We start from the raw sequence: 13,327 nt of genomic DNA, 5'->3' as shown, positions 1-13,327 counted from the left end.
CCAAGGATCTTTTATACAATTTCATGTCCTCTTTGACAAGTTGGGATTTCCTCATGGAACAAAAAGGTAATTAGGCTGACTCTGAAGGAGCTCCATCAACAGTACTTAGCTATACGAATTAACATAAGGCCATTTGCTTGTTCCTCCACCATTCACATGGAATGAGATGAATTTCACATTTCAAAGAGAGATGAATACCAAGATATCCTGTGTTTACAATTCATTTAAATGCTACGCTGTTCTTTTGATCTCTGAATTATTAGAATACAGTATAGACAGGGACTGTTGATTACATTGTTGACCCTATTCATACACATGTAAATACACAAAAAACACAAACATTATCTCCCCACATGTCTTTTGAGGTTTATTTATTTTGCAGGATGTCTAACCCTTTCTAACAATGCATCACATGGGGCAATCAAACCCAAGGTTGAAGTCCTGCCTAACACTTTACAGAGACTCTGGCAGTGCCAGAAAGAAAAGGCTGGATACAGCCTGACTTCACTTCCTTGCTCATCCCACTAGATCAGGTCTCACTCTTTCTGGATCACGACCCACAAAATGTCTCAAAAGTCCCCCTGCATACCACCATAACTACAGAGAGAGCCAAGGTGGGTCCAACTTCTGCTGGTGTAAGGAACTTTTGAACTTCACAGAGCTTTTATTCTGATCTGGGGAAGGTGACCAGAGTGTCTGAACTAAATACAAGTTGGGACAGATGTTAATCGTAAGGGGTTGGCACAGGATACCACTTAAAATGAAGTGGTCAACAACAATACTGTAAACAACCATAATCACAATGCTCTGAGGACTGTGGGATATGGCTCATAGTATGGTTTATCAGGGGTTGGGAGCTGGGAAGGGAGCACCAGTGCTGTTTTGCAGTGGAGTTTTTCTGTGGAAATTGCATCTCCCCACCACCAAAGCACCACTTTCCTGGCTTGGAACTGAGCTCCTAGCCAGTGGTGGAGAGCTCTGGGATTGAGTACTTAGTGGGAGGGGAAGAAGCAGGAAGATAGTAATATGAGGAGGAGAGGGAGGGAGGAGGCTGCAGTCCCCCTGATCCCCCCAAGCTCTCCTTAAATTCCAGTGACATAAGTATTTTGCTGAACTCCCAGCTGACAGGGTGCAACCCAATGGGTCCCCGCTTGTGATCCATTTCATACTCCTGGGGGGATTCCGCACCAAAAAATTAATTATTCTGCAAATTTTATTTGTCAAAATAACACAACACACACACCAGTTTCAATTGTTTGGGTAAGTTATTTAAACTATAATACAGAAAAAAAGTCAAAATAACTATTCAGCATTTTCTAAAAACACATGAAAGTTAAGTTACAAACAGTTGGTAATTAATACTCTGCATTCCAGTAATAATTCCGGATTTTCATGTAAATTACATTACAGAACACCAAATAGCGGAAAAAAAAAAAAAAGGAAAATGTAGGGATGTCAAGCGATTAATTTTTTTAATAATGATTAATCATGCAATTAATTGCACTGTTAAACGGTAATAGAATACCATTTAAATATTTTTAGATGTTTTCTAGTTTCAAATATATTTATTTAAATTACAACACAGAATACAAAGTGTACAGTGTTCACCTTATATTTATTTTTCATTACTAATATCTGCACTGTAAAAAAAGAAAATAGTATTTTTCAGGTCACCGCATACAAGTACTGTAGTGCAATCTCTTTATCATGAAAGTTGAACTTACAAATGTAGAATTATTTACAAAAAATAACGGCATTCAAACAGCATGAATGTTTAGCATATCTGACACTTAAATACCTTGCAATGCTGGCTACAGAAGTCCCATGCAAATGCCTTTTCTCACTTTCTGGTGACATTATAAATAAAAAGTGGGCAGCATTACCTCCCATAAATGTAAACAAACTTGTACAGCCAATTGCTAAGACAAACACAAAGTAGGACTGAGTGGACTTGTAGGCTCTAAAGTTTTGCATTGTTTTGGTTTTGAGTGCAATTATGTAAAAAAAAAAAATCTACATTTGTAAGTTGCACTTTCACAATAACGAGATTGTCCTACAGTACTTTTATTAGGTAAACTGGGGAACTAAGAACCTTCAGGAAAAAGTGCAGTATACCTCAAGTATACTTTTAAGTGTATAAAACACATGTAGAGAAAAAACAGTTTAAAAAAAATTTTAAAAAAGTTTTCCACCCAAACCCAGAAAGCTATAGGACAGATGCACTTCATAAAAAAATCTTTGGTTATTTTTGTGTCCCCTAGAAGTTTGATTATATAATCAGGAGAGGTGCCCCAAGCACATGCCCTACCTACTGGCTGGTCTCCATGATCTTTTGGCAGAGGGGACACACAACAGAGAAGCAGAGGTGGATGGAGCGATTTAGCAAAAGTGCGTTAGCCAAACTGATCTCGCTAAAGCTTCAATTAAGGTACTTTTAGCTCCATCACACTGGCAAAATCACACCTTTCTCTGGGTTTCTATTGCCCAGTTTTCCCTTTCCACTCTCTCCTGGAACATCAGAGCCTGCCAGCTTCCCCAGGTATGCAAACTTCACTTTGCTTAAGTTATCTGGAAATTCTGATATTTTATTCAGATATGTACAATTAAAACTAAACCCTGGGTGCAAAACAGATTGTCCCCTAGCACCTACTTGGCAAAGTAATTATTATGTCAACGGGAGAGCTCCATTTCACTAAATGATTCCAAATGAGGATACAGATGAAGCAAAACCACAAAATCATTATGGCTTCTTCATGATTTTCTTACTCAGCAAAAAAGAAACCTTCAACTTTTTCTATTTTTATACCCTGCACCTTACCACAGCATTAGTAGTAGGCAAACCTGAGAAACAGAAAGAATTAAGAAAGAAAATCTTTGCTGATGATAATATCTCTAGCAATGCAGTCTATTTAGAGAATATACAGACAGTGGAAACTGTTGGTGACAATTATACAGCACATACTGATGAAACAGATTAATAGGTCAGAAGTTCAACAATGGAGAATTTCAGACCCAGTCTAACACAGGAATAAGGACTCAAGGATGGAGATCTTCTGTATAGTAATTTACTTATCCTTGAACAGATATTACTGTAATTGGGGAATGTGTGGGTTAAACAAGGTGATCTAACACTTTGCAAGTAAGGATCAATAGATCTATGGTTATGACAGTAGCTTAGCTGATCTGCAGAGGGAGGTACCACCCTTTTCATTACCAATCCTAGTACATGAATAAAATACATTAACACTAATACATATGTTAATATCAAATGTTCCAGGGCTGCAGAATGGTACCATTTGACCTACCTATGACAGATGTTATTAATACATCTGCTTGCCAATGCAAAAATAAATGCATCACCCTTTTTTTTAATGTTGCTTACTTCACTACCTACTTCACTGAGGCTTAAGAACTAAATGATGTGTGTGATAACAGTGTTACTGCTGTCCAACTCTCAGGCTCACCAGCGTTTAAGTCATCAGTTCACTGTACTTTATAGATTTTGCATGTGTCAGATACTGGCAAATAATGTCTACTTCTGTGTCTGTGGCTATATACTCATTCCTGTAAAATTTCAGGAAATGTAGGGTATTTTTAAAGTATCTATTACAAAATGTATGCATGTTTAATAAAATACAATGGCTTGGTCTTATTGATAATTCAGTTTTACACACTGTTTTTTTGACAAAATACTTGAGGGGGGGCAGGAACTGTTACACCAAACTCTCTACTATCAAACTGTCAAATCCCCCCGTGCCTTTTTTTTTTTATTATTAAATAGAAGACTCACCTAGATGTTTTCCTACTTACCATTTGTGACTTCCTTGGCATTGGTGCTGGTGGCTGGATCTGTGTTGATGTGCTCGCTGTAGGACCAGTTTGTGTTACGGAAGCCTCAGATACAGAGGAGGATTCTCCTTTTGTTAAAAGTAAGTAAAACAATTTAAAGTGGGGACATGTTTTAAAAAAAGTACGCTATAAATATACAATGATAGCTATACACTTAAAAACAGTTCATTCTTGTTATTGGAGTATGCAAATTATACTTTTTTCTTCAGGTTTTCCACTCCTGGTGGGTCTCCCTAAATTGTCTGTCTTTCTACCCTTCCCAACCACAAACAGCTCCCTGGTGTTGACGACAGTTATTTAAGAGCTTCAATACTCCCGTGATGGAAACTAGAGAAAACCCAAGATAAGAGAGAGGGATAATCAGGCTGAGCTAGATGCTTCTCCATTTCCTTACACAGAGTCATAGGACTGGAAGGGACCTCAGTAGGTCAGCTAATCCAGTCCCCTGCACTCACGACAGGATACGTAACAACTAAACCATTCGTGACGGGTGACTGTCTAACCTGTTCTTAAAAACCTCCAATGACACAGATTCCACAGCCTCCTGAGGCAATTTGTTCCAGTGTTTAACTACCCTGGAAGTTACAAAGTTTTTCCTAATATCCAACCTAAACCTTCCTTGCTGCAATTTAAGCCCATTGCTTCTTGTCCTATTAACAAGAACCATTTTTCACCCTCCGGTTTATAAGCACCTTTATGTACTTGAAAACTGTTATCATGTCCCCCCTTCAGTCTTCTCTTCTCCAGACTAAACAAACCTGGAGAAGAGAAGATTGGGAGGAGGGGAAGGGCCAGAAGGGGAGAAGATGACAAGATAACAGTTTTAGCTTTAATCAGATGCTGCATCCCTTAATGTGCCCAAGGATAGGACTCCAGACCTCCACACAGGGCCAAGAGAAGAACTCCTATGGCCTTCTGTGAGACACATGAATAGAGAGTAAAAGGATATCAGAGAACTTTGCTTAGCTCTGCAGAGAGGTCAAGGACAAGTACAGAGGAGTTATAGCGAAAACCAATGCACGGACGTACAGATTTATAAAAATGGTGGAAAGGGAAACTGAGACCAAGAAATTCCATGATTACCACACAAAGAAAACCACACAAACTTTTGGACATATTATATATATATAGATCATATTAACAAATAACCGGGGAAACTGACAAAAGCCTTGATTCTGCAAGGTACCATGGGGGGATCCACCCCAGCAGGGCCCGATTGACATCAATAGGACCCAGAGATCTGTTTATGCATGGCAGCTCCCAGGATCAGAGCCTTAATTACTTTAGAAGAGAAACAGTAAAAATCCTCCTCCTTCGAGAAGGATTAAGTTACTGCAAACTAAGGCTACTTCACTCTTATTTGAGAGCATCCACACAGGAGTTAACATGCTTTACCATATGCACATTGACATCATAACTTCAGTTGAGTCACTTTAACTTCCCTGAGCGTCCCCATATAGACTGGCTAGTGTTGTCAAATACACAAAGAACAGCACCAAACTAGCTAAAATACTTCCTCTCCACTCTAACCTATTTCAGTTACAGTGATCTTAGAAATTTTAACAGTAGGTTTAAAAATAATTCAAAAATAAATGTAACTTTTAAATCATGAGGCCTCTTTATATTATAATTACCAGACTGTTGCTGAGATCCTGGTCCTCTAGGCTGCCCTTTGTTAGTTATACCAGATGACTTGTCAATCCTATTCAGAAGAAAATTAAGCATTCATAAATCAGAATTTTCAAGTGTGTAGGTATCTAATAAAATACATTTAAACTATTTTAAATGGGTAGGTAATGTATAACTCTTACCAGGACTTTAACATATTCATAGAAATGCAACTACTTATGTTGTTGTAAAAACTACTTTACCTACTTATTTGCAAATAAGCAGGTAGCCCATTCATAGATCCTATTTGATCAATAAATGTAGTGCAAAAAAGCAATACAAATTCAGCTGTAATGTTTTGTAAATGAGGCTATTGTCCTTTCATAAGTTCTGAGGTTTCATCTAGTGTTACTTTTAAAGTTCTTGCGCAACAAACTGCAATAGCTCCCCTAATGTTACCTCTTTTTTTTATTATTATTATATCAGAATTAGAACCAACTGGACTCTTGTTGCTTCCAGCTGCCACCAAGACTAAACATTATGTAAATATCAAGTCTATCATATGAGTTTAAGAAGTCTTGGTCATTAGAATTCCTACATTGTTTCAGTCTTAATACTGACATTCTTGCTATCTGTTCCATAAATATTTCTTCTCCGTTTATGTATCCTATGAGACAGTGAACGGCATTAAGTGCCTGCTGTCACTGGCTGAAGATTGGTCTGCCTGTTTTATAGCTTTCATGGTACATACAAGTGCAATTCCTTTAAAAATCTAAGATTATTGAATAGGCTGAAGTGTTTTATGAATTAAATACTAAAAACAGCATAAATTACCCAGTAGCAGGCTTCTTTTGAGAGATTCTACTAGGAGGTTGTGGAGGCAGAGGAGGTGGTATAGGTTTAGATTGTGGAACAGCTGGTGGTTGTTTTGACTGCTGGTTTAAAGCTTCTATGATACTGGCTGTCTTTGCAACTGGAGGTGGTGGTGCTGGAAAGAGTATATCTATAAAAAAGGCAAAGTAGAGAGTGCAATGGAATTGAACTTTTATTGAATGCATTATTCTTAGAATTTCATCCACCAATTTCTATGTTACATGATTTGTTTTCAAGGAGAAGAAAAATGCTTTACTAATTATAATTATAGTTTACTAATGGTAGCAATCCTCCCCTTGCATCAACATGAAAATGAAAACATGGGGGGGGGCGCATGATGAGAGAGGGAGCACCACCTCCACCCCTTGACTCACCTCAGCAGGCCACCCAGCCTTGCACGTGTATTTTTATGTCTGGGGTGGGATGGGGGGAGGGCAGGTGGGGATAACCAAAAATTGTAACTCAAATGGGGGGGCTAAGCTCAAAAAGTTTAAAAACCACTGGTTTAAAGTGAACAGAAGGCAAACATTGGCAGTGCCCCAGCCTTTTCTCAAAACCTTTGGTCTTTGGTGATCCCAATAAATGTTTTAGTTCTGAATTTTTCTTGGTCAAGCCCCACTTCAGCAAAGCACTTAAGCACATGCAAAGGACGTGCTTTAGTCTCACTGAAGTCACTGAGTCTTAAATGTGCTTTGCTATCTAGTGATGGATTTAAACATATGCTTAAATTCTATGCTGAATCAGAGCCTTAGTTTTATGTTTTATGGAAATTTTGTTGAATAATATTTTGTGAGAAGTTCTATAAAGAGGAATTTCTCCTTGACTGGACACCAATCATAACACGATTTTAGAAGAAATGTTTAGAATTAAGTTAGGTAATTAAAGATCTTTCTCATCAGAGAGACAAGATGGGTGAGGTAATATCTTTGGACCAGCTTCCGTTGGTGAGAGAGACATGGTCTTCTTCAGCTCTGGCTAAGCTTGAAACTTTGTCTCTTTCACCAACAGAAGCTGATCCTTATGTCTCTAATATACAGGGGCCAACACGACTATAACACTGCAATTTTCTCTTCAGGTCAGTTCAACCAGAGCATGGCAGAATATTACACTACCTCAGACCTAAGTTTTCAAGTTGTCATTTGTATTCCTAAAGCTAGGAAAAATTAAGAACATCATGCAGGTAACACATTATAAGTACTGCCTCTGTGTAATACTTCTGTTATACAACTCATTAACATTAAAGAGAAATATAATTAAAACCCTACATAAACAAATTGAGAAATCCCTTAAACACTGGAAATAGAAGGAATTCTCTGCTAAAATCACACTGCAGCAACGAATCCCCACTGCTCTATTGGAGGAGACTATTCATACAAATTGCTGGAGGGCAGACAACAGGCCAAAACTACAATTGCCAAAAGAGGAAGCATGAGTTGTGAAAATGGAAAAATAAGACCAACCATGATTAGATGCAGCAGAAGAGAAAAACAGGGGAAAGTGAAAACATACTTGTAGATGTTACACGCAATGGCGGCACAGGAGGATGAATAGCTGGTGGATCTGATGAAGATCTCTGTCTGCTTATATTTTCCACTCCTAATGAATTTGTCTTCCACATTGTATTAAATGAAGAAGTTGTCTGAACACCACTCCCAAGAATTGAAGGCTGAACTAAAAAAAACCGGGAAAATACTGTGTAAAAATTATTTGCTGACTATGTGTGGGAAACGTGCTAATAGTCACACCTGTGTTTCATTTTAAATGGTGTGCCTGTATACTGTATAAATTGAAGAAACCACCATCATCTTGTAAGAGTACAAGAGAATAAATCATATCTGACTGAAAACAATAAAACAAGTTTTAGGTAAAAGTATTCTTAACATTTCAGCTATGTAAGTGCTTGTCTCACGTCAACATTTCAAAATGTGTCAGGTTAATAATCCATTTCACAGCTTATGAATCTGAGGATGGTTAAGCCTTGGCAAAGGCAAAAGCTTCTCAACAAGAAATCAAAAGGTGAGTCCTATGAAAAAATCACTAACTCCTGACAGCTGCCTCCAGACAATAAAAGAAAGGGACATAAACATGTAAGGGTCTGAGAACATGCTGACTCAACAGGTAATGTCAGTTCTGACCTGGTCAGGGCTTCATCCAAACTAGGACCAACAACTGTAGCACTTACAGGGCATTGCTTTTGTATTTAGAAGTGGTTCCTAATTTACTCTATTCTAAGGCTAAAGTGCTGTCTCCCTGTTTCACTAAAGCACACTGTAAGCGATCCTTTATAGCAAACATTGTGTTAGTACCATATAACTGTATGCCTACGCAGAGAGCATGATCACCATATTAAGGAAAGATGAAAAACAGTTAGAAATAAGCATTAATTTGCATGGAGAGAAGATATAAAGGAATCAGAAGATTTAAAGAGCATTCTAAAATTAAGAGGATAATAATAATAAAGGCAGCTAAAAAGAGGCTAAGATCAGTGATGTCATCATAATGTTCAATTGGGAAAATGAAAGAGGCTAATGAAATGAACTGCTAGAGTAAAATATACCAACAAATAAATCTTTTTAAGCCAAGAGGGATATTTTCCTGGCATGAGCTGCACTGCATGGGTGCCAAGTTGTAAGGGGTGGGTGGGAGAAGAACGGTAAATTAATGTTTTGGAAGTGTGCCATTTAATCAGAAGGCAATGGGTGAAATAGTACATTTGCTCAGACTTAAAATTTATTCAAAGGGCAAAACAATCATTTTATTTATTCAGTCAATACAGAATAATATCCTCAGCTGGGTTCCCCCTTTCCAAAATGTCTTAACAGCCTTTTTAAAAAATAATAATAAAATAAAAAAAACACACATGAAATCATGCTAACCATTTTGTATCCTCACTTAATTTCCACCAAAAAATAATACTTTATGCACATTTTTATGCTTGCACCCTTATGCTAGCTCATTGTATTGTAGATTTGTGATTTGCCACACCAGAAAACACGAACGGTACATCAAGTCCTAGATCCTAACTTCAGCCATGACGTGATGCTTCCAAGGAGGATGAAAAAACCATTCACATATCTAGTCAGTTGTGCAGTGCTGTACTTTATGCTGTCTTATTGTTCATTTAGTTGTCAATAAAGTTACACCTGAGGACAAGTATTCACTCTACACAAGGTGTGTGGACTAAGTTATAGGATAGGTAAGAAAGTCATCCATACACAAAGTCTGAGATATTTTAGCATAAAAGGCTGTATGTATACGTATAATACTTTTGGCATTCAGGAAAGATGCCAGATTGCTGATGGCATTAGAAACTGAAATCCTTATCCAGGAAACTATCACACTATAAGGACTGGCTGTGCAAGTTTCTTCAGGTTTTCCCATCTGCTTGACCTGGAGGGATCGTATCTAAAGGTAAGAGTCTTGACTGTAATGGAAGTTTTTGTTATGTGAGCATTTGGCCCTTATCAACAGAAATGAGACCTACTGATTTCACATAGGCCTTTGAACAGAGGATAATGAGCAGAGATCCTAGTTTTCTGTTATTTAAAAAACCCAACATTCCCCAATAAAAAAAAACAAAAACAAAAACCACCTTTTTCCACAATTAAAATGAAATGCTGAACTTTGGTTTCCCTAGCCACAATATATATAGGCATCAGTTGAATGCAATGTTTTATTGATATATTTACAACTTTTAAGCAAGTTCGAAGCCTCCAGTGCTGTCAATCATTATACTAAAATAAATATATAGAATTGCAACTTGTATTGCTTAAATATACTAAATACTTCTATGTCTGTAGTCTAGATTTCAGAAAATTGTGTGCATTTTTTAATGCACAAGAACGCTGGAATGATCCAATCACATTGCACTGTTTCTTTACTGTTGTCGATGGCCCTGCTGTTTCAGTCTCATGTTTTCGTTTATTTTCATTCAGTTTATGTTTAGCGCTTTCCCTGTGTTCAACTGTTTGCCTCTAAATGTAATCTCCAGCCTTTCTGCATACAGTACAGAATAACACATCACCATCAATGTGAAATTTGTCCATGCAAAACTCAGTGACACTGTCTTTAGGGGTGATTTTTAAAGTTTTCAGCATCTTTTCATAACTTTAATTACTCACATCTGAAGGCTGAAGTGAAATCTGAGATGCATTAAAACATGAACCCCTATATGCCATTGTGTAAACTCTATACACTGGAAACAGTTTACTGGAGTATGTTTAGCTATGAAAATTTAAAGCACATTAAAAAAATCAACAAGCAGGAGAGGTTGTGCACATTGAATAAGTGACATTGATAATATAACAAAATTTAGTTAATAGTTAATATATGTTTTATTTTTTCACAAAATGGCAAAATGCAAATTCCATGTTTTTCCATGGCAAACGGATTTCTAGGATCCCTGATAATAAGTAATGGGAGTTATGTTTTGGTCAGTTACCAATCTTGTAAAACTCCTAATTCTCCAAATTGTGTACGTATCTTATATTTCACCTTTTATTTTATTTCCAAACTTTCTAGCACAGATTTAAGAAGTGTCTGTAATGTTATCATTCTTTATCTTTCTTCATACTCTCTTTGGGCTCTTTTAAAGCGAAGCATTTCCACAACAGCTGGATGGTTCAATTCAGACTGACACATCTTTAGGAAATAAAAGTTTTAAAAGTTGGAGCACAAACTGAAAGCAGTTGATAAAGTTGATCATCTGGGCTGTTACTCATTTCTTATAAGTAGCTTGAACTTTATTAATTTTTTTAAACATGTATTATTGTCACACATATTCTGTATACCTGAATGTATGTAATTCAGAATATGTTTTCCTTCACTAGCCCGTACAATGTAAATCAAATTCAGAATATGTTGTGCAGATTCACTTCAAGTTTAAAAAAAAAATAAATCAGTAAATAGTTCCAATACCTACCTGTGCAAAGTAACTGTAAAACAAATCTTCAAAATGTAAGAAAAAAAATGTTATGATCCCATTTCTTCTAAAACATTATATTTTCCAGCGTTAGTACCTTTGCCAATATTCCTTGGAGGTAGGGGAGGTGCACTTGTAGTAACAGGTACTGCAGGTTGAATGGGAGGTGGACTGCCACTAAGTATTGCTCCATAGGTTTCATTCTGTAATATACTAGGCATAAAACTTCTTTGTTTATCCTTAGCAATATTTGCTGCATCTCTTGCCAAAGATGCTACATTAGGCTGAAGTTGATTTGATCCCAGCTGATAGAAACTGACAGGCCTGTCCTCTCTCCGATTAGGACTCGGTTGCTAAAACCACACCGAAACAAAAATGCACAACGATATTACATTAGTTATGTTAACATATTCAGCAAAATATAAAAATATATTGAAAAATATACCCAACACTTGCTAGCCAGAGGACTATGCCTAATAACTCTTGAAAAGTATCATACCTGTGTTGCTGCCACTGCCGCCACCACTTCTGACCACACCTCCCCTTAAAGCCACATTTCCTTCATATAATTTAAAAGAAAAAAAATGGTTGTGTACCATTTATTGGATATGTATTTAACTGTAACAAATGGTCTCAATCAATTTGCTATGTAATTATATTTTTAAATGTAGCTTCCTACTTCTCTGTTGCACCTTCTTTCCTTTCTTGGCTTCAGTAACTTTTTTCCCTCATTTGTATAACAGACCATGGTGCATCTTTCACTGCATTTTCCCTAGTGTCTATTTATTATCATCATCATCACCACCATCCATGAGATGTATTATGGCAGCACTGAGAGGTCCCAAATAAGACTCAGCTCCCATGTGCTAGGCACTGCACAAATACATAATAAAAGATAGTTCCTGTCCCAAAGCACTTATAATTAGGGATGTCAAGCGACTAAAAAAAATTAATCACGATTAATTGCGATTAATCACGCAATTAATTGCACTGTTAAACAATAACAGAATACCATTTATTTAAATATTTGATGTTTTCTACAGTTTAAAATATATTTATTTCATTTAGAACACAGAATACAAAGTGTACAGTGCTCATTTTGTTTAATTTTTATTACAACCTATCACAAGAACTGTAGTGCAATCTCGTTATAATGAAAGTTGAACTTACAAATATAGAATAATCTACAAAATATAACTGCATTCAAAAATAAAACAATGTAAAACTTTAGAACCTACAAGTTCACTCAGTCCTACTTCAGCCAGTCGCTCAGACAAACAAGTTTGGTTACAATTTGCAGGAGATAATGCTGCCCACATCTTGTTTACAATGTCACCTGAAAGTGAGAACAGGCTTCTACATGGCACTGTTGTAGCTGGCATCACAAGATATTTACATATCAGATGTGCTAAAGACTCATATGCCCCTTCATGCTTCAGCCACCATTCCAGAAGACACGTGTCCATGCTGATGACGGGTTCTGCTCGATAACAATCCGAAGAAGAGCAGACCAACGCATGTTCAATTTCATCATCTGAGTCAGATGCCACCGGCAAAAGGTTGATTTTCTTTTTTGGTGGTTCAGGTTCTGTAGTTTCCGCCTTGGAGTGTTGCTCTTTTAAGACACCTAAAAGCATTCTCCACACCTCATCCCTCTCAGATTTTGGACGGCACTTCAGATTCTTAAATCTTGGGTCGAGTGCTGTAGCTATCTTTAGAAATCTCACATTGGTACTTTCTTTGCGTTTCGTCAAATCTGCTGTGAAAATGATCTTAAAATGAACATGTGCTGGGTCATCATCTGAGACTGCTATGACATGAAACACGTGGCACAATGTGGGTAAAACAGAACAGAATACATACAATTCTCTCCTAAGGAGTTCATTCACAAATTTAATTAATGCATTATCAGCATGGAAGCATGCCCTCCGGAATGGAGGCCAAAGCATGAAAGGACATAGGAATGTTTAGTATATCTAGCACATAAATACCTTGCAATGCCAGCTACAAAAGTGCCATGTGAAAGCCTGTTCTCACTTTCAGGTGACATTGTAAATAAGCAGCTGTCAGCAGTTC

The 13,327-nt window shown here is 37.1% G+C and overlaps 1 protein-coding gene across 2 annotated transcripts in view; it reads right to left on the bottom strand.

Annotated features, from left to right (window-relative positions):
* ASAP2 (ArfGAP with SH3 domain, ankyrin repeat and PH domain 2) overlaps positions 1-13,327 on the bottom strand; it is a 191,293-nt gene that overhangs the window by 13,617 nt on the left and 164,349 nt on the right. Inside the window, exons 22-26 of one of the 2 annotated variants that reach the window (XM_050950703.1) lie at positions 11,349-11,604; positions 7,840-8,001; positions 6,292-6,460; positions 5,484-5,551; positions 3,811-3,917 (exon numbers count right to left, since the gene is read on the bottom strand). In XM_050950703.1, the coding sequence (XP_050806660.1) occupies positions 3,811-3,917; positions 5,484-5,551; positions 6,292-6,460; positions 7,840-8,001; positions 11,349-11,604 (762 nt within the window). The remainder of the gene's footprint in view (positions 1-3,810; positions 3,918-5,483; positions 5,552-6,291; positions 6,461-7,839; positions 8,002-11,348; positions 11,605-13,327) is intronic. The other variant, XM_050950705.1, reaches the window with a different exon arrangement.

Source organism: Gopherus flavomarginatus, chromosome 4 (assembly GCF_025201925.1).
Source record: "Gopherus flavomarginatus isolate rGopFla2 chromosome 4, rGopFla2.mat.asm, whole genome shotgun sequence".
In the NCBI taxonomy this organism is placed as follows: Eukaryota; Metazoa; Chordata; order Testudines; family Testudinidae; genus Gopherus; species Gopherus flavomarginatus.
Note: the sequence above shows the minus strand (reverse complement) of the source record. Positions and strands in the feature narration are given on the sequence as shown.